The sequence below is a fragment of the Hetaerina americana genome, unplaced genomic scaffold (genome assembly GCF_022747635.1).
Source record: "Hetaerina americana unplaced genomic scaffold, ioHetAmer1.1.p SCAF_5, whole genome shotgun sequence".
Taxonomy (NCBI): Eukaryota; Metazoa; Arthropoda; class Insecta; order Odonata; family Calopterygidae; genus Hetaerina; species Hetaerina americana.
Genome location: NW_027287095.1, coordinates 58197517 through 58220424, shown reverse-complemented (window position 1 = coordinate 58220424; position 22908 = coordinate 58197517). Strand labels below are relative to the sequence as shown.

General features: G+C 37.4%; 1 protein-coding gene across 2 annotated transcripts in view; it reads right to left on the bottom strand.

Annotated features, from left to right (window-relative positions):
• The window catches only part of loco (locomotion defects), a 104347-nt gene that overhangs the window by 11360 nt on the left and 70079 nt on the right, over positions 1 to 22908 (bottom strand). The window contains exons 3-13 of one of the 2 annotated variants that reach the window (XM_071592890.1): positions 16594 to 16719; positions 11171 to 11470; positions 9988 to 10251; positions 9216 to 9404; positions 8860 to 9129; positions 7754 to 8029; positions 6607 to 6804; positions 5334 to 5421; positions 4934 to 5145; positions 3530 to 3613; positions 1139 to 1358 (exon numbers count right to left, since the gene is read on the bottom strand). In XM_071592890.1, coding sequence (XP_071448991.1) covers positions 1139 to 1358; positions 3530 to 3613; positions 4934 to 5145; positions 5334 to 5421; positions 6607 to 6804; positions 7754 to 8029; positions 8860 to 9129; positions 9216 to 9404; positions 9988 to 10251; positions 11171 to 11470; positions 16594 to 16719 — 2227 coding nt within the window. Of the gene's footprint in view, positions 1 to 1138; positions 1359 to 3529; positions 3614 to 4933; positions 5146 to 5333; positions 5422 to 6606; positions 6805 to 7753; positions 8030 to 8859; positions 9130 to 9215; positions 9405 to 9987; positions 10252 to 11170; positions 11471 to 16593; positions 16720 to 22908 lie in introns of those variants that run through there. The other variant, XM_071592891.1, reaches the window with a different exon arrangement.

Below are 22908 nucleotides of genomic sequence, written 5' to 3'. Positions count from 1 at the left end.
AATTTTATATTTTCTTTAAGTTCAACTATCATTCATTATAAATGCTGATGCCTTGAATATATTTTCATTTCCTCTTCAGGATGAATATTTGTTCCAAGAGATTATTCCTAGTTATCAGTTACAATTTTGACCTGATGCTTATTGAAGAGAAGAAGCTTAGAGTTACTTGTATCAACCATGGTAATATCTAATAGAAAAGAAATAAGTTCCCAATGATAGTGACCTTGCATATTTAGCAAATCATTTTTTATTTTGCATAAATATAGCATACTAATACGTGTGCTCATGAAAAAAAGCTAATTCTCTGAGTTCCTTAATTACAATTCGATCCAATATTTAAATTGGCGAATTCCTGGCCACTTTACTGTCTTGAAGCACAATACGGATAAGACGGTTAAATGCTTCATTGATAATTATAAAACATTTTCTAAGTTGCATTGCCTCCAAGTACAGTGACAATCACCACAATTTGACTTCCCCAATGAGTACAACATCTGAAGTGACATTATTATTATTTAGTTTATTTTTGCCGCAAATGTAAAAAAAGGTAGTCACGTTCTCCATTTACAGAGAAAACCAAGATCTTTCAATCAGGAGTATCAGTTATTGTCATACACAGTCATTTTATCCAAATATAATGAGGTTTTAATTCGATTTGCATTAAAATGCCAATAAAATCAAGAAATCTGAGTAGTGGAAGGCAAACTGTGGTATGATCCATCACCCTTACTTCATTTTTTTCAATCTTGATAATAAAAATATTGCAGCTTTTTCAAGATATAGTAATCATTTACTCTTAACAAAATATTTCATACATATGTTTGACTTACTTAATAAAAATTCACTTTCACAACAAAAACAGACATTTTAAATGTACAAAACATGTTATAATTATTTTTGTCCAAAAGCAAGAAATGTAGAAAACACACTGTCAATGCAATGAAGAAGGAATACTGACTGTAACACCAAACCCACCCAAAATCATCATGCTTGTGAGTTAATAGGTTTTTTATACTGCACTTCTTGAGGGAAGTATATCACTCATCACACTAAAGTTATGATACTGTGCCACACAAAGAGAGAGGTCATACTTTCACAAACTAGAAAATATGAATGAAAAATGCTGAACGTTTCTCACCATCACTCTCCGAACGACCTTGGGGTCGTACCCCAGTTTTTAGCCTAGGTGTTGGAGGGATCCGACTACCAACACCAAAATCACTGGCTAATGTTTGCATTACTGCTGTGCCACTGGAAACATTTGCGCTTCCTGATGCACTGGCATTGCACATCCCATCATTCACAGTTTGCTTCATTTTCTTCATGCTTCCCTTCTTAGCTTTTTGCAATCTTGACTCCTGAAAGGAGCAACAATTCAATAATGAGCTAGTGAGAATTTGCACACTGATTAATAATAATATCCAAATGATGCCTGAACCAGGTGCATCAATTACAAGATACATCAGAACACCATTATCTTTTATACTAGAGACAGGAAATCATGTCCCTAAGAATTAGCCCAATTGAACATTTGAAGAACATCTTCAATTGGAGTTACTGTTCTATAGTTAGCTTTTCCCATGTGCATTGCATACATTAAACAGAACAGAACTGCTTCCCACTAAATGAAAAAAAAATTATATGTATTAAATAATTAATGCTAAGATTATTCTGGATAGATGAATAATATTTTGATAACAAGATCACCAAAACGTTCAATACAAACAAATATTACCATGTGTTGTGATGATGTCAAGAAAAATAAAATTGGTCATTCTTATTGCCAAGATTAATCCTTCACAACTGTTTAGATAAATGAAATGTATTGTGTAGTAATGTGGATCTTTTAATAACAGAAAGCATCTTTTAACATTTTTTTTGGTATTTTGCCTCTGAATTATCTATCACACATGGGCAACTTTTAATTTGAGTCTGTCGTAGAATGTAAAAAAAATAGGTGACCAAAACGTGATAATGGTAATTGGGATTGGGACCAGGATCTGAAGGATCAGATGTGCTAACAAGAAACATGCGCTATCAAGAAATATCATAGCAAGATTCAAACGTAATTGAATACAAAAATGTCAGGTTCAATAAACGCGTGCCGCATTTGGTTGAAGAAAAAATAATGCATATAATGATTTCTGTTCGAAATAATGTACAGGAAATGATAAAATTTGTTCACAAGTTCTAAGAATCTTGGAATTTTTTAGCTATGAAGGATGCGGGTAGGATAATGATGTGGGGAATCCATATGCCTGAATTTGGATATAGAACTTTTAAAAATTTTGAAATAAATAAATTCATGGCCTCCGCACCCTAAATGGGTATTGTCCGTTTTGAAAACTGGTGTTCCAAATGATAATTTAAATGTAATTGCTTTGCAATGTGAAGATGATATGGCAGAATTTCACATTGAAGGTTCATTAATAAACAAACACTGCTCTTCTCTATTGCTTTCTAAGTACGTAGTGCTAACTGAAATCAGCACTTACTCATTACCAGGTGTGACTACTTAAATTTGTTTACTTAACTGATTTGAACATTTACATTATCTCTTTGTCACAGAGAATTAAGTTGCCTGAAGTGCTAATTTTGACCATATACAATTTCAAAATGCTTGTTTTGACAATAAATTATCAACACCTTAATTAAGCTCACCAAAAACTAACGATGGAACAAAGAGGACTTATCAAACATAATTTTAAGTTAAAAAATCAGCACTTGAATACATGAAATTATGAGTCAGTGGTAAAAATTATTTGGATTTTTCACATGTTTACAGCTAATCTGCTTGGTTTCATTGCAAAATGGTAGACATTAAAGATTACCACTGTAAACCAGAGTACACATCAGATGTTTCTCTGGACAGGTGAGAGAAGTGCAAAGAATCTTGCAGGTAGACAAGAGGTTATTCTGTAACGCAATTTGGGGTTTTGTAAAGTGCCAAAAAGCAATTTGCAAATAATTCTGACATTGGACAATAACTCTTCATGCAAAGGGTGGCTGATAATGATCCTGATGTTACAAAAGAACAGTGTTACAGGTGCTGAGACAATATTTGCAATATGAACCTCTTACAAAAAGTTAGAAAACCCTAACTTAAGCTGCTGAAGAATTAGTCCTGCCTTAGATATAAAATATCACTATAACAATGTAAAAATGAGGAAGAACTTCGGAATTTTTTATCTTTGAGAATCATAATCACATAAAAGCATTCAGCAAAAACATTCAACTTCTGATCCTCACTGGACCATTTCATACTGTCTGGCATCAAATGGCACAGTGAGAGACAAAATTTTGGCAAATTTTTCTCAACCATTTTATGCCAGAAGGCATGGTTAATTTATAGGAAAAGGTTATTTCAAAGGAAAAGAGTTATCTTACAAATGATCAGATGAAACCTGATTCAAAGTTTTATGACTTTCCAACATGACTCTATCTTTCCAGTTTTGAAATTCACTGCCAGATGGCAATTTTTCAGTTCTGTCACCACCTGTCACTTAAACAAACACCATCTAAAACTTACCCTTGATTTGTCCATATTCGCTGAATCCCTACGGAGAAATCGGCCAAATATCCCTGATGAATGTTCTGAGCTCCAATCTTCAGACTAAAATACATAATGCAATTGCAATGATTAGTTTTTATTTCAAAATGCATTTCCATACAGATTTGATGAAATGAGCAAAGTAATTTATTGACAAATAGTTTACTAATAGAGATGAGTCTATCTAATAACTAATATATAAATATTTAATATAAAGACAATCCATCTGCTAAGGAGTGACATGCTTAGAATAAAAAGTCCAAAAAAGGACTGAAAATTCATTTTAAGATGGATGATAAAATTTCCTATTCCCTTTCCTACCAATTACATGCAAAAATTGAAATCAGGAAGCCGTCAATGTTTGAAATAAAATTGAGGGGGCACTTGGGTGGGTAGGTGATTATGCCCTCAAGCCCTCTAAGGCCCTAACTTGGCTGATAACTCAAATGGTTACGGCAATAAGAACCACAGAGGGATGCTTCATAACATTTTATGCTAATTGTTTAGAACGAAAAGGCCAAAACACTTACAAACTACAAGGTTTGTTCAATAAAGAGTGATCATAAAATTAATTGCATACTATAAGCAAAATTTCAATTCGGTTGTATTGCTAGCTTTACATATTATGCATATGAGATAACATTTTTATTGATTTCACTTCAGTATTGTATTAGTGGCAGTCGATGCAAGATGAAACATGTTCCTTTGGCCTACGCCTAGTTCTGATGATCAAACAATTTCCACCAAGTAGCTCACTATCACTCTTTATTGACCAATCGTTTTATTTCAGACACCAATGTGCTACCCAAAAACTGCAATAAAAGCTAAAAGCAATAAAAACTAAACTAATATTCGATTAACTTATTTTAAGTAACTATATCACAATACAAATAGGTTTTAAAAATATAACTCCTATACCTCATTCAAAACATTTAAAATTAACATTTATGGTGACCACAGACATTTCCCTATGCTTTTATCGGTACTAAACATCAATGATTTGAGTGTAATTATTCAAGCAATCTACGTAATACGCATATAATACGTTGGAGTGTTCAAAAATACTTACTGCATTTAAATCCATGGTAAATATTGTAAAAAGAAAAGAAAACAGATTGGAAAACTTGACCGTTTTGCAGAAAAAATGAATATTGACATATTGGCACTGAAAGTTCCATTATGCTGTTATCATTTAAATAAAAATATATGTTAATTTCAATATATACATGCATTTGAATCAAAGTTTTCCCCCAGGAAGTATCATGTGCAACACATTCCTAGATGCTATGTTAAACCACTGGCCAAAGAAATGCCATCTGCCTTTAATAATATGCCTGGGTTATGCACATTTCTTTACCTATTTATGTAACTACACACACTCACCCTGACAGATGCCCTGTCTTCTGAAGTAGAAGCCACCTCATCATTGCAGTGCCTAGATGAGGGTCCACCTGCCTTTTCTTCAGCTACCTTGCCTGCCAGCAACTCTTCAAACACTCTGTTAGTGATTTCATCCAAAGTGGGAGCACCCTGCACAGCTGGTCTACCACCATCTACTCGCCCACTTGCTTGTACCCCATTCTCTGGTTTCCAACCTACAAGGATGACAGAAATATCCAATTAGCAATGCAGCATAATGGATTTCATATCTGTGGAAACATTATGAATGCTGCTACTTCGTGAAATAAGCAACTGGATACCATAATGATCCAAACATGAATTATTTTATAGGCTCATCATAAACACAGCAATAACATGTTCTGATTCTATTAAAATTTCTCACCATCTCCACTCTTGGTTAACACTTGGATCTTCTCATTGTCCACATTAGTGACTTGTACATTAGGTTCCAGGACCTCGTTCTCACTCATCTGAAAGAAAATATTGTTTCATCAAATTTGGGTAAGAGACATTTAAAACTATTGCCTTCAACTTAACTATTTCCAGAATACTCTTATGTATAATGCAGAGTAAATCCAAAAATATTGAATTTTAAATACCAATCCCTCTCTGGGCATTATACCAGATCCACTTTAATCGACAATTAGGGGTTAAAAGGCTCAATAAAATAGCTAATAATAAAATTTTATTCAAGAAATAAATAAAAAATGTAATGAAATATCCAATTTAAAAAATGTGAATTTCGTGTTTTTCACTGTAGTAAACGTATTTACCCCAAATTTAAAATTAGTGTAAATAGTGGGAAAACCTTAAGCCATGCAAATGATATTAAATAAAAGAGATCCAGTTCAAAAATAAAATAAAATTAATTTTTTACATTGCTCATGAACAATGAGATAAGCGATGTAGATGCAGAATACATTTTAAACATGATTTATATATTCTACAAGATTTGCCTGACAGATTACACAATGCAAGGATTTTATGAAAATACTGTTACATTATTAATTTTCAAATTCAACTCAAACAAAACCATTCATATATATTGCCCCATATTTGTTTTCTCCAAGGGATTCACCCCTGTTTGAAAGTATAGAAAATTATTGACGATTTTCCTCCGAGAATATTCCATTTTTTCCATTCAAAAACCCATTCATACCAATTATAGAGAATAAGCTACTGGTATTAAATCTAATTTTTCAAAACATTTATTTTCTATTAAAATCATTAACAGAGTAATTCACACCACTGAAGGAGTGTTTATGAAATAATTTGAATGAATTGTAACTCAACAAAGCCAACAAATATTCTAAATACCTTTTAAGTGCATGCTAAATTTATTTAGAAAAGTGAAATACTTGGCAAATCTAGCAGACAAAAAACGCAGAAAAATATAATATTAGTGGGGAAATTGAATAGGAAATATCCATGCATACAAGGTTTTATAAACATTAGAATAATGGAAAGTTGATGAGGCCAGAAAAAATGTAAATTGTAGGAAGGCACACATTCTGATACCACACATATTGGCTTACCTACATTTTCACAATCCCAAAATCAGGATGTGGAAGTATTTAAGGCTAAATAGAGGTGATCAACCCAGCTATTTCAATCAATGTTTGAATAAAAATTTAAATTCATTTAAGTGTACACACCAGACAAAGAGCAACATTTTCCAGGCGATAGCCATATTTGTGGAGGATTGGGCGAAGGACTTGTCCCAGTGTGCGATCAGGACCAGACTTTACTCCAATTGTTTTACGGCTGGGCAAGTCCACCCTGAAAATGACTCTCCTTTCCACTCGAACCTCACGACTGCCTAACAGTTGGATATCTTCTTCCAGATCAAGAGGCTGTTCATTGATGAGAACCAGAAAAAAAATGATTAATGTTACTGAAAATACACAATTGCAATTGAATAACCCCAAATTAAAGAGGTCATTATTCCAAAATAATTCATACGAAAACTTAAGAAATATAAATAGAGGCACTTATATTATTAAAAAATGAAAACAATCAGCCAAAAATTGAATTGTTAACAAATATTTTCAAGAGCCACACTTGAATCAATCTTTCAATAAATACACAAGGATTTTAAATATATCATAGCATGACACTAATCGTACGAGAAATTAATTTATTTTTTCAATTTAAATTTAAAATGCTCGCATACTAAAACGATGAACTCAATGGGTTTCTGCATTATTCCCACTCATTCAAAGATTCTAACTTTTTTCCATACTCATTCTTCTCTCAATCATTTCTAATTCTTAAAATTATGCCTATGTATTAGAAAATGGCAATTTTGAACGCTTAAAAATTAATCAAAAGCAAACACAGACATAATGTCTGGGTTTATATTTTTCATTTAAAAAAAAATGAATTAATATGGAAAGAATTGAAAATGAATCATATAATGGTTGTATCATTTCAAAAGAAGTGTATTAGAGTATGTTTTTTCCTCTTTAAGTGCCACCTTAAATTGTAAAACTATGCTGTTTAATAGTTGATCATGAGTTTATGGTAGGGAGTTATTAATAGCTGAGCTGTTGAGTTATTCCAAGAACCTTAGTCCTTGGAATAACTTAACTTGAATTAAGTTGTAAACTACACAAATAGCATTTACTTTAGTAGCTATAATTGACCATGGCATACCCCTTATTCTATGGATGACTATAAAAACTCAACTACTAAAAAATGGATAAAGAGTAATGGATTAAGTGTTAAACTAAACAAATACAATTTAATTTATAAACTATAATTAAACATGGTATTCAATGGAGGCATAAAAGATACACATACTTTTCCATCACTTGAACTGTCACAGAAGTAAACTTCGAAAGCAGTGTATTTTAGGCCACGTTTTTCCAGGAGACGATTGACCAAGTCCCTCACAGTTTGTTTAGAAGGAGGTGGTTGAAGAACACTTCGAGATGCACCTGTGTTGACCACTGTTGTTGCTCCATCTGGCAAGATAACCCGACACAGTGGGCAAGGGGCTGATGCCCCCACTGCTGTTCCACTAACTCCACCCTCACTTCCTGCTCTATCTGCACTCCATTCAGATGACGTCAAGGACTGCAAAGCCAAATTTTTAATGTGAAAAACAGTCTAAAGGTAGATACATGGGCTGGGACCTCATACAACAATATTTAAGGAATAATGGCAATATAGGAGAACTTTTGAACATTAAAATATCTCTTAAGTCAGAACAATTGAATTGTACGGTTTTGTAATTCACAACAATCGCAAAGTTGGCAACATTTTCTAAGCTCAAAAGTAAAAGTAACCATGAGAAGAAATGGAAGGTTTTTAAACTCAGTGATAGGCAATTCAAAGACAAAAATTAAAAGGTGTACCAGCTTCAAAAATGGCAGGAATCAAAGTGAATTCATTTTTTGCCAAAAAACACTCCAATTGAGTGTTATAGGGAGCAGTAATGTAATTGTAAAATAAGAAGGATTATGAAAATTTTGCATACCAATTTTTCCTTATACAGGACTTAATATATTGTGAAACATTAATCCCTGTTGTTTTTACCCTTCTATTAAATAGCATAAAAAATAAACATGATTTTGGGAACACTGAAAGATTATATTACATACAATATATTATACATAGTTTTAATTTTTCAAAGAGAAATAAAAGACCCTTTCCAAACTTAAAATCACTAAGCATCAGCTAAGGGCAAAGAAAATTACTTTAAAGTTTTAAAGGGGCTTTTAATTTGCTTAAGACTGGACATGGGAATGAGTTATGAATATGTTTTCTACTCGTAAAGAGTCAAAACTAACCACATCTAATTTTAGAAGCTCAAGAACAGTATCAAGGTCTAAGAACAGCACTCCAGGCCAAATTGATTTACCAGAAAGTTTAAGAAAGTTAACGAACACATTATATGCATGTACCTGGCGAGCAAGAGCCCCTCTTTGTATCAAGGCAAGATCAGATGAGGCCAATGAAGATCTGCTGCTAGCTAAATCACTTCTACTTGAACTAGCATCGTCAGCACCAGTATGACTGTTGGGGAGTAATGCAGCTGCAACAGCTGCCGCTGCCCTCATCTTCTGGTAATCTGTCTCTCCTCGATCCTTTGATTTGGAGCGATTCTTGCGATGCCATGGAAGCAAAGATTTGCGACGTCTCTCCTCGGCATCACTGCGGCTTTTCTTGAGTTGCTGTTTAAGTAAAAGGGAGTTATACCAGAACAGGGAAGAAGCATGCCATTTCAACACCATTTATGCAGAGATCAAAATCAACTCACCTTCCCTGATTGCACTTCATCCCCATCTTGGTTGGTGTTCAGACAAAGATCTGCATCGAGTGTCATACCTGAGCCAAAGGAAAATGATTGGCCGGACATGTCCCTCAGGAGGCATTCTTTGTACAAATCAGACTTCAGGAAACGTGGATAGCTATCAAATTTCATCAGATTGAAAATTTGTTTTTGGGCCTGTTAGAAAAAAGTAGATTATAAACTATATTACATACATGATTGAATTTTGTAGAGTATAATATATATACGACCCAGAAAATCCAAAATATATACTAGTATATTCACAATCTTGGCATTCCAACACACAATACATCTTCAATTGACACGAGAATTAACAAAATCATATAATTATTAATCTACTGGTTGGTGTAGATAATGGAATGCCTACGTAAAGATAGTGCCACAAAATCATAGCCCATTTTGATAATTAAAAAAAAAAATGGCTACCACTCGATTAAACACGTTGAAACATACTTACACTGGAAATAAATGAACAGGTTAAGGTAGCCCAAGATTTTAGGCACACGTTATGCAGAAGCATGATTCCAAGAATGAGAAAACGAAGGGGTGCAGAGTGACAAGACAAACTTCTCTTAATTTACCTATTTTCATTTGCTTTCTATGACTATAAAAGACAGTCTAAGCTAATGAAAAATTGAGCTCCGAAAATAATGGAATATGAACTACTAACTACTTCTGAAAAACAGTTGATTCCAATTAATTATGAAAAACAAGAAAACAGACAACAAAGGCAACTTGCCTGAAGAAAGAGAGTTGGCTGGGCAGCTGCAAGCCCTTCCTCTGTCTCCTGCCGAGCATGTGAATCAACATTTACTGGTTCAGGAGCACCAAGACAAAGATGTCGTTCAAAAATATCCTGGGCCAGTGCTGCCCTCCTTGACTGTTGATTTCCACCGCCTTTTCCATCGCCACTTTTCACAGGATCATTGGGAGTATTTCTATATCTCTCACAAGCAACCCAAAAGTAAATGTTCTCCGCACTGAATTCTTTCTTCAGGAATTCCTGTGGGAATTCACACACAAAAAAGATGGAGGCTAAAAATGTTATTTAGCATGAGTTAGCACTCTAATAGAAAAAGAAATACTATTTTGTTTTGAGCAGATTCATCCGACCGTTATTCCTTGGAAACATTGCCATTCACCAACATTTACAATTTCCCTAATGAATTAACAGAGTTAAATATATCTTTTAAAGATACTGCTGGTGGCTTACATCAATGACAATGAAATGCATCATTGAATGAGAAATTTACCGAAATTATGTCACTAGTTTTTCTATGTATGGCTGTACTCTTATTTAAGAATTTTACCTGAAAACTTATTAAGTGTATTATTGTCTCATTTAACTCTTTATTTTCTATCGTGTGCCACTGTCTCATTTTCACTAAGAAAAGCCTGCTGAAGTAGACTAAAATAATATTTATTTCAGCATGTGTTTCCATGAATATCAAAACATTCATTAGCTCAAAATACTGCTGCCATGCAGCAACTGCAAGCCTGGTTATAGCATTGTACTTCTTTAAGCAGTGATGAACACATTCTTTCAGAATGATTTGAACAAATATTTTAATTCACCTCAGAGAGCAACCATTTCTCCCTATCTGCTACATAAAAGTAGTTACAATAACTAGTCATGGACAGCTAATTTTCTAGGAAGGGAAAGAGCCCACATTTTACTAATCTAGTCTTATTAACAAGGTAACTGCACATGCTAAGGTGATGATGACAGGTCTATCCCCTCAACATTTCAACTCTCCCAAAAAATAATTTTGCAACCAGAAAATCAAGCAACTTGGATTCAGCTGTGAGGATGAAACCATGAACTGTATTTGAACCTGGTCCCTACAGTTAAAAGCAAAATGCTTGACCCAATAGGTCAATAAGCCACCTATCAACTTTACATAATTTTCAACATTACTCACAGCAAATGTGTGCAGGCCAATAGGATCCTCCAGCAACTTCTCAAAGGAGGATGCCCACCCCCCCACCCTTCCGATGTCCACCCCTCTCTCCTCCGCAAGGGGAGGAGGTGGTGGAGGGGGAGGAGGTGGACCCATTAGAGTGGCATCATCGATTGGAGCAGCTACCGTGGCATCACTTTTGGGTCCCGTGGCTTCTGCTTTAGATTCTGCCTTCTCTTCCTTGGTTTCGGAGGCTGGGGCTATGGGGCTGGCACTTCCTACTTTCTCCGTCTCATCTTGTAGATGCCTTGATGACAACAACTGTCAAACAAAGACAAAATTCGTACAATTTTAGAACAATGTGAGCATTTCTGAATGACTCTGTATACAAGCATCAACACTACATTGTAACTAAATTTGACGTAAATTACACAAGTCATTAGAAGCTTGGTAAATCTCAACACCAAACCACTTATAGAAATATATTGCCGATAACAAGATATATAAATGAATGAATTTGATAATCAAGAGAAAAGCAATACTAAATACAAGAGTAGATCAGAATATATTATTACAGATGAATAGTTTTAAGAAATGGGGGACAAAAATAAAAAAACCCATTTTAAACATAAGGTACCTATACACGCACTCCATAATTTTTATGATAATATACCTCACTAGATATTGACTGCTACCATACATGATTTAAAAATAAAAGATTTAGTTTTTTTAGGAATATGCTTGCATAATAATAGAGGCACCATTAGAAAGATGCACTCAGTTTGAGCAAATTCACTTGTACCAGGGTACATACTACAATTACTAACTAGGTCATGTATTGAAGTTAATATATGCGAGAGTTATGAATCATGTGTATTAGTAAATTCCAAGGAACTGCGGGAGATGCCTCGACAGTAACTTTTGACGTAGTCACCCTCTAATATGCATTTAGGAAAGGTTAACTTCATGGTAAAATAGAATCACTAGTTTTCCTGACCAAGATGAGGATAAACAAAACAAGTATCTATTTAAATAATTTACATTAAATCAAGTGAAAAAAACTGGAAGAAATAGGTTGCATTATTACAGCAGCAAATATAGGTGAAACAAACTAAGATTCACAAACAGAACACACAGTTTATCAAAAATTTGCAACCTTCTATTTAAGTTTCAGTTGATATCAAACTTTAAGCTTTTAAACATCCATTACCATTTGAAGCTTGTGGTCGCTGAAATGGTACAGCTCAAATGGAAATTCGGTTATTGAGTGGTGTGATTGATGGCCATTGGAAATGGAAGAATAGTGGAAAATTGAGACACCCATTTCCAGTTACAGAAAAAATGAAGTGAATAAAAGTAAAGAACAAAATCCAATTTCTTTTGAGTTACTCAAAGTTGACCTGAAGAAGTTTGAGCTTACCTTAATCAAATTACCAACCTATCTCTAATTTTGCAGATGACTTCAGTTGTCAGCTACCTCTCCTAATAACTACACCTAAAATTAGAATGTTTCCAAAAGATCGAGCCAGAAATAAGACTAGTTTTTACCTGTCAAATTAATTTCCTGCACTTAAAGGAGACATTCAAAATATGTAATGATGAAATCTATTGCGGTAATTTATCTCATGATACACACACATACACTTGGGATCTTTCGTTTTTCCCTTTAAACTGTAAGAAGTTAAAAATAACTAGAAGAAATTGCATTACTTGGCATTGGATTATGTAATCACTTATGGAAAGGGTCAGTATACTTGTAGCATTAAAATTTTATCACAATTTACGGTTTATATTCACAGACGTACCAGCTGTTTGGTGTTTTACAGTGCTATCCAAAGGAAACTTTTCCATGAGTATTAGAACTATTAGTCATCACTTTTATTTTCATTCCAAACGACAAACCAGGGCTTGTATTTACATTTTGGTAAAGCTATTGAAGCCTTTCCAGCCATTAAAATTAGGGAATTAAATGAAAGTGAGGAATGCCTTTGTTATAGAAGCCAACAGGATACCTAAATGTTGAATGGGCGATCGACAGAGTTTGAACTATATTACAGCCTGGTCTCAGTTATGTCTACTACAGCTGTTCAGCTTTTTTCTCCTTGGAAGAGGGTGTGAGCAGGAAGTCCACAGTCTCTTTGAACTGATAATTTTTATAGAAAAGCTAGTTGAAGTTTTGACTTTAGTCAAACAGAATTCTTAAATTCCATTTAGAAGCATACAAAAACTGATGCAGTCTTGGCATTTAAATAATCAATCAAAACACCGGCCCTAATGGTGTGTTTGATACAATTATCTTAATAACAAAATTACTCTCATAAAACTTCCTCAAAGAATTACACTTTTAGCATATTGAAAAAAATTAGATTCACTGAATAAAAGATGTCATTATTAAAACACGGGACAAGCATTTGTAAGGCGTCAATTCTAACGCCAAATTTGATTTTTAAGAACTATATACCGATAATTGGGTCTCCTTGGTGACCATCCATGGAAGTGAGAATTTGACAATGGGGAAGACAACAGCATGAAGGACTGCCCAAGGTCAAGTTCTTAAAAATCAATATTGGCTATGGATTGACATCTTACGAACTCCTAGTCGATAGTTCACACCGTATTTGTTTCATGGGACAACCATGATCAATTCTCCTAATATTGTGGGTAATAATGGCATTAAATGGCAAAAATTAAATAATGGCATAATGGTTGGCATTAAAATTTACACAGTAGGGATCAGAACACTACTCAATACGTTTTTGCCTAACTGTTAACTGCCTAACTCTAACTTTAGTGGAAACAGTTACCATATCTATTCAAACCCTTCCCCAAAAATATTCTAACATTCAAAAGATCTAAGACTGTCTCAGACATACTTGGAAGTCTTTCATACTAGTCCTAAATGACGGCAGACTAAATTTGTAGAGTCTACTAATTCTAGGGAATTCTGCGAAGTTAGCCTTGCCCCATCTATGCCCAGCATTAAAAATATTAGTGAATATACTATCTTTATCACTTTTTCTCAAGTTTCACCACATCCATAGATTTATCATGTAAAAACAATGATACCTATTGTGCTAAGTGCATACATTGCCATCACATGATACATCTCATTACAATAATGTTTGTAGATACATAATTGTAATAACGTTATCTGGCACCGGAAATCCAATTCCATAAAATAATGAGCCAATGAGTTTCTTTATGCTTTTATGCACACAAAACCTAACCGGGTAAATCCCACTTTGTAATACAACAATTGGAGTAAATTACAGAGGAGATTTCTACATTTCCCAATACAAAACAAAAAGGCAATTTTTGATATGTGAAACCCTGAAAAGTACTTCACTACATGATATTTCACTGGACATATGACTACTACTTGCTCTCTCACATACCTCAAAAAATAAATAAGTCCATAAAATCCATACATTCTTATTCCTGAGCTCCTGAACTCAATTTTTAGTGTGTTAATATTCCACGTTTGCAATGCATTTATAGTGTTACTTAAGGGTATACAATAATCTTGTCATTATTCGAAAGAGAACAATATTGTTTAATCCCCAAGGTTGAAATAATTTTCTATTGTTAAATAACAAGATATACATAGCTACCAATGACTAGGTTGCTATTCAAGTGATGTTGGCAAAGGGAAATTTAAAAGCACTGACATATATTGGTTCAAGATAGGTCCCGGTGACTTTTAAGGCAAGAAGGTATTGCTTTTGCTAACAGTACAAACAATTCATTCTAGTCCTTAAAACAAAGGAGAAAGAAATCAAAAAGGCAAGACGTTGCACTGTAAGATCCAATTCTGAATTGGACTATGCTTATTTTTTGGCATATTTCAGAGAATGATATATCAACAAACAAGTGTACTCCGGCGTAGCAGCTTTTCTTAACTCATCTGAAACCCTCAAGGGCTATACAATGGGAATTCAATTGCTAGTCACTCTGGAAACAGATTAATTTACAGTGTAGGCTTTAAATTTAAAAAATCTAGAAAATTTTCTAATCATAACTAAATAGATTACACATGAAGAAGTTTCTTTCTTAATGGAGGAGAAATTCTAATGCCATCAATTTTGGATGTTGATTCCTTGGTTCTAGGTTCCTTTATGAGCTAAAATGAAACAAGGAAATTTGCTTCTTTGCAAATCAATATGTATAATAACATTTATATGAATAAACATTTATATAGTTGTTATTTTTTTAATTTAAAAATTTCATTTTCTTCTGATTAAGTGTTAACATTAAAATACTTCCATCCTTTCCAGTCTGATTGAAGTATATTTTGTAAATTGAAACCTGAAAAACCACAGTGTGCCTTAGGGGCCAAGGAATATGGTGAAAATCCAATTCATACTATCAAAAATTGAGAAAATAAAAAATAAGAAAGCAGAATTAGTGTTGAATATCTACTTAATATCTTCGCTTACATGGTTAAACTTGATGGAAATGGCCAAAATAATCATTCAGGTACCTGGTCCTAGCCTACAATATAGTTCCATTAAAAAATAAGAATTCTTTCCTAGCATTCTCAATTTTATACTACAAGTGTGGTCTTTTTAATCAAAACTAGAATTCAGTATTCTTGTGTGCAGTTCACTCCAAGTTGTTTAATTTTTTAAATTATTCTCTACATCCCTATAGCCAACTCCTTTTCCTCCAACAATTCAAGCTCACCCCACCCAAGATGGCCAGCATTTCAGTCACCCTAACAGCAGTCTTCCCAAGTCATGTTTGCTTTATTACTGCAGAACATCTTTCAATTAAAGTGATTGTATGCAAGGCTGATGCATCACAGATAATTAATTCACAAGGAATTAATATACATATTGCATTCTTCAAGAATGGAAATTGATGTATCATGTGGTATTGAAGGCAATTATTATTATTCTTGATATTCAACAGGTTAAGGTAGGTTTTCAGTGGGCAAAGACTACACAATAGTACAATACCACATTTCCTTGGCTCTTCTAACAAAACAAAACCTGACATCTGACTCTACAATAAGCTCTTCTTCAATTCTACATAATGTTTTGTAATATTAGAAGCAATGAATGAGCAAAAAATAAAATAGGAAGTGCAGGCATCAGAGAAGGTAATTAATATCATCAAATTTTACTCAAAAAGTTAATGTCATATTTAATTTTGTGCAATTTCTTTTAACACATATAAAAATTAAATGAAGTAACTTTCTTATATGATCCAATAATGAATGAATGAAGAGTGTTTAACAAGGAAGGTAAGAAACATTTGAAAACACACAAATGAGTAAAGTTTACATACAAATGATGGGGGAGCTCATAGAAATGAACATGCATTTGATTATAAATGCTTCATTATGTTTTATGGGATGCAATTCAATAAAGTAATGGTGGCTGGTTAAAGAAAATGATAACTCTCATGACTTATAATACCAAATAAGCTAATTCTTAGCTTACCTTGTACACATCATCATCAGATGCAGTCAAGTAGTTCACAAATCTCGGTGAGAGCCTACGTCCGCCAACTCCAAAGGTACGTCGAAAGCATGTGGCATTGCTCCACTTCTTGAGAGGCTGGTGAGTCTGCACGACAAAAAGAGAAAAAATGCAAGGTATTACAATCACCATCACAACCAAATAAGATGAATCATCAGACACACCATAACCAGACTTGATAAATTTTTCACAAGGCACTTTTTGAACAGGACACTTAAAAAAAAATTAAAACGATAATACAGAGGCCACCACTTTTTTTCATGATAAAGGAAAAACCACTTCCTATTGCAGTGGGGGGAAACACAGAAAGCGGTACGAACGAACAAAGAAGCGCAAACAAAACATCGGTTGGCTAATGCCGACTGTGACGCCATTAAACTCCGCGATAATTTCAGCATGCAAGGAGAATTACATGATGAAGTACGACATCCAGTGCCTCAAACTTTAGGCGAATCGCGTCCTCGTCCTTCCTCTGGCTCCCCATTGAAAATCGCCGCGCGGGTGTGTGAGCACACGTGATGGGAGAGAGACTTGGTTTTTCTGCGAGGGGATGTCCACGTGAGGGGGTGGGAGACTGACACGGAGGTGGAGTAGTCGGAGATCGAACCGAATAAAAGACGGTGGAAAAGACGCAACAATGAACGGGTGCGGGGGGAGGGAACCAGGATTTCCGTAAGATTCATCCCAGGAGACCCTCGACACCGGAGCGTCCACGGGCGGCAAGATCGTGAGCGATGGGCTCTAAATCCGAGGCCCACACTTACTCAATGGACTTGATGCACGGGTTGACTCATCGCAAGGTGGGCACGACGGAGCGCTCTATTCTGCCGCCACCGCGCGATGACGAAGTCGTTCTTGGATACGCGCTGAAACACCCGACACAACCTTGCACGTGAAGTACGACGCGACCGACCGGCGGCAACGTTCCTTTCCTCCCGCTTCCTGGCCGGTGATGGAATACGGACTGAATGGACGATGAGGGGAATGCCAAATGACGATACGAACGGAGGAATGGGGGAAGAAAGCGAGAGAGAGACAGTGATGTGGGAGTGAGTGTGGAAGGGGGAATGGGAGGGAAAGGGGGCGAGCCTGAATAACAAAATAAGAGCGCGCGGGGATTGAGGTGGTGGGGAGAGGCAGGGGATGGGGTCGTGGTGACGGGCGGAAAAGAAATACGAATGAGCCGCCTCCCAAACCCCCGTGTGCACCTTACTTCCGTCACACCTGGGGCTCGTTCTGCGGGAAATGGGGAGGGCGTGGGAGAAGGGCGGGTGGAGGGGAGAGGGAAGAGTAGAGGATGACAAGGAAGCCGACCCGCAGATGCGGGAAAGTTATTCCTCGTCCACTCTCCACCCGGCCGAGGCGAGTGTAACAGGTGGGAAGTGGCGGAGCGGGCTCGACATGAACCCCGCAGAAGCGAAGGGGGTCAAAAGAAGAGGACGTCGGAATCGCAGCGGCGTCGCTCGTCTTCCCAGAAGAGTCGCGGACGGCGGAATTCCCAGGGCGTAAGACAAGGTCGGTCGGGGAGGAAGACTGCGGGGGGGAGGGGGGCTTGCTACGCAAGTTATTTCTCGTTAAGGAAGAGGAATGATCGGTTCTTCGGGGAGGGGGACAAAGAAGGAAAGGGGGGGAGGGTGAAAGGGGGAGATGGTACTTGAAGGCGGAGTCTCGCAACGGAGCGTCACAGAAGATGTGCCCAAACGGACAAGGGGAACAACATTCAGCGTGATATGCGGTCCTGCTCAGTCGACCGAGGGTAAAAGCCCAAGGCGAACCAGAAAGATTCCTAGCGCACGATCTTATTCCACAGGAAAACGGAAGGTGAGCGCGAAACAGGATATTCGAGCCGCACGGAAGATTTTGCCCATCCTAATACGCTAAGTCGGACGAGATGGACGGTGTTTTCTCAAATTAGCAATTTTCAAATCCGAAAGATTTTGCGTCAACGCAGGGGCCTACACTCAACCAAGTCCTCCCCCCCACTGAAGCGTAATCGGAATGAATACGATGAAGTCTCTTTCCAAGCCCGTAGACTGGGCACGACTCCGCCTAAGAGCTCGGGGCGACGGGTAATCAGAAAACGGCATCCGGCGAGGCGACCGCACCCAGTGGGAATGTAGGCGACAGCGACGGGCGACGCAGTTGAAGACGGTGGGGAGATAAAAATCGCACTGTATTGGGAGTCGTAGCGGGACGGGAGAGAAGAAGGTGAGAGGGCAGGGTGCGACGGAGTGGACGCACGTACCCTCCTTGATTAGATATCCATCGCGAGATCCAGGAGATAACACGGGATGAAAGAATAACTCCACTGACTGACGGCGCACCAGCACACGAGGCCCGAGTCCTTCGCGGGCTAAGGCACCGCGAGATAATGAGGGAAAGACGGCGTTCGCGAAAAAGTCTCGCTCTCTCTCTCTCTCCTCCACCCTCCCTCTCCGCACCGCCCCTCCTGCCGTCTCCTCTCCGCCCCCCTCTCCTCACCATCTCGCGGAGTAGAAATCCGCGAATAAGTTGTCTAACCGGCGGCAGGGGAAGCTTTCGGTGCGGCGGCGGGAGGGTTCCGGTATACGGAGACGGATGGGGGGTGAGGTTTGGGAGGGAAGAGGAGGGAGGGGAGGAGGAGGTGGTGGTGCGGAAAGGGAAGGAGAAAGATTCGCTGAGATGAGGGATGAAGGCCTTCTTTTTTAAATGCTATCCTCCGATGCACAAGCGACTACGGTGTGGGCGGAGAGGATTTGAGGAGAGCGCGGGATAAATTCTCATGGGGCCCGCTTCGCAAAGGCACACGTCAAGTTATACGTGCTTAGAGTGTTCCAAAAATTCATTTTGATTGAAAGGCGCTACACAGACTGTGTAAACATCCTTTTAGTTTTAAGTGGATTTGTCTTAAAATTCATTGCGTACATTTTTCAGGGAGAGTCTGTCGTTCATACGGGTGCGGCAGCTCAGCGGGAAGAGTATTCTCCCACTAACTATATAGTGTCTCGGGCCTTCTTTGACCACCCACACCTAAAATCCAAGCTGTGTGGTTTTCTGGATACCGAAACAGGGTAAGGGAATGTCTACTCCCCTCTACTCCGAGTGGATGAGGTATCGTTAAAGGTGAGCTCTATTCTAACCCACCAAAACCCAACTCCTGCTTAATTATCGTGGTTAAATGTGTATTTTAATGTTTTGAATTCAAATCATACACCTTTTACATAACGTGTAAAATTAATTGAAACTTTGAGAAAAGGGCCCCAAAGCCTGAAATTTACGTTAACTGCCCAACAGAGCGTCTACGACAGGGCTGGGAACTTGCTAGATACTTTTTCATAGATTAATTACCTAAAACTGAAGGCCCTTCCGTGGACGCTGATGTTCCAAAGCACTGCCTTATCTCACGCCACAGGGGGCTATCCCGTCGCATCTTCGGTGGCTTTTGTGAAGTCACAGGGGGAATTCCCATTTACTCCCGAATTTACAGCTCTCTTTGTTTTCAGAATACACTACCGTCATCATTCATGCCATGTTAAAAATATTTTTTTTAGTTCTGAATCCGTTTAGATTTCATTGCATCAAACTAAAAGAAATTACTGAACGAAAACTGACTTAACCTTGGAGAATAAGAGAACAAATCCTCCACAAGCAACAATTCCCAATACACACAGCTACACTCGTGAACCAAAGAGTAAGGTAGAAACGTGTCGTCAACAAAGAGAAGTCCGTTTGGGGAGCTGTACGTTGGAACGAAGAGATGCCGTATTTATTTATTAAATGATCACACATTGAGAACAACTCCTCCACCATAGCTCGCAAATATGCACAGGTTGACAGCTCACACACTCGTCAGTTCTGAGCTAAGTGAAACCGTGGCAAAAAGGCTCGCTGCCCCCACTCGCTCTGCTCGAGTTTTGACAAGCGATGTGCGAGGGCAGGTGTCCAGCGGAAGACCTCTAGGATCCGCCAGATCTGTTCGCCCTCCGCACCCTCGCACTCCTCCTTGGTTAGGAGAGAAAAGAACCACCGAGGCACTCCTGGAACGGACGGAGAGATATCTCCTCTAAATTAAAAGAAATGCGAAGATGATGAACGGAGACAAAGGCCTTAAGCTTCCGGAAGGGGGTAGGAGAGGTGGATGTCTTGCGGCCGCGTTTCCGGGAAACAAAAGATTCAAAAGGAGCGACGAATAGGGAGGAGGGAGAGGTGTGGGGGTTGGGGAATTAGGGAAGGCGTGCGTGTTTTCGCGTAGGAATGCCTGGTGTCGAGTGCAGAGGAAGTGGAAGACGGATTTAAGTTGACAAGGCAAGACGTCGGAGCGGAAGGTTTTTTTTTAATTTAAGTGGAATGTGATGGAGGAGGGGAGGCATTTTATCCCTTCCTTCGCCCATGCAGTCTGGGCCAACTGAGACAAGGCCGGGGATCGAAACACGAAACTTCAGTAAAACAAACGCCCGAGTGATTTGGTAAACTTTTGTGGCGTGCTTTAACTCGCGGCGATCCATCAAATTGGATGGTTTAAATCGCCCACGTCGGAATGCCATTGACTTGGACATAATTCCAGGTAAGCTCTCTCACAGCTTCAATAGCGCAAGTCAGTTCAGGGCTGCGGTTACACGCTGATCAAACTATCGAATTAGTGCAATAAAAATTTGCTAACAAAATTAATGCAACATACTTATCAAGTCTAGAGTCGTTTACGCGGTTCGATATTTTGCAGCCCAGTATGAGCATGTGACAGGAATGTTCCGAGTTGGATACGTTGTGATACCTCTGCACACATCTGCATAGATCAAGCTTTGCTTCAATCATTTTGAATCGTTTGGACTAAAAACTGTTTTACACTTTTGGCCCAGTTCTAAGCTTATGAGAAAAAAAGAAGCTTTGGTGCACAGTTCTCCGAAATTTTCACTGTATGCCATATAAAACATACACTTTTACCCTGCGGTTTCCCTGCCTTGCCACACACGTTTTTAATCAGCCAACTTAAGAGGCTAGTGCACGCAAAAAGGATATTCATAAAAAAGGAGTTTTGCACATAAACGTGGTTATCTTGAAGTCGTATCTTCAGCCTGGAAATACGCAGGAAGAAAATCATGAGGATGTGGAAGAGAATTGATAAAAACCAAGTATTTATCAGGATTACTACATAAATATTACTAAACCTTTATCATTTCATTGAAATGCTAAGAGCTTATCTTTGCCGTGAGTCTTCGAGAAAATTTAGTTAGAGATAACTATAATAACGCTAATGTAAAAAAATGGGAATAACTGCAGACAGATTGAAGGCGAATGAAAATATTATTAAAAAGTTTAAGAACCATTGGAAGCTGGGGCATGAACTACCTTATTGATTTATCAAACTTGCTTTCACTATTCAATAATGTCGATTTACGTATTTTGGGCTCGATTGGATTTGAAATTTATATACAGCAGAAAAACCAATTAAAAACTTATTTCTAAGAAAAAAATGACAAACGCGCACATCAATTATACTTGGCTGACTAGGACCTTTTACTTAAAAAAAAGAGTAAACATTTTATAAACTTCTGATCAACTGATAGTAGTCATTGAGCTAAATGTTTACGGTCGATACGGCAGTAAATAACGTATATAAGATAATTCGTTATCGATTGACATGTTTTCACGCATGCGAGATTGTTTCAGCATGTTTTTTTTTTCAAATTGAGAGAAGCGCATTTCATAAATCGAAATTCAATTTCAACATAATATACTACAATGTCAATCATGAAAAAACAGAACGTTAATAGGGTGATTTAAAGTGAAATTAAAGGTTGAAATAATGACACTAGCATTCCCCTGTCAAAAGTTATGCGGCCAAAGCTTTTCAAATGCCCTTCAACATACACACGAACAGCTCCTGAATGCAGACGTGCTAGAGCAGAATCGCGGTCGAAAAAATAACTCTCAAGGGTGGAATATTGTTCATTTATATCATTCCGAAATTCTGAATGTGTATGACTTTCCCGAGTTTCTCGGACCGCAATTCCAATTTTATGATGAAATCTGAGCGGGAGCAATGCATTCGAATGAAGAGTTGGCACTCCACTGGCCATTAGCGCAGTACTAGGCTCTTTGGTCTAAAGAAGCACTTACATTTACCGTAATACGGGTTTATATTAACATACGAGCTCGAACTCTTATACGTCACCCCTTATACAGAGCCTAAAGCACGTACGTTAAACATTGTCTTTCGCTAAATACGTGTGTGTGTATCTACGAGTGTGTGTGTATCTGTGTGTCTATCTCGTGTGTATGTATATATATATATATATA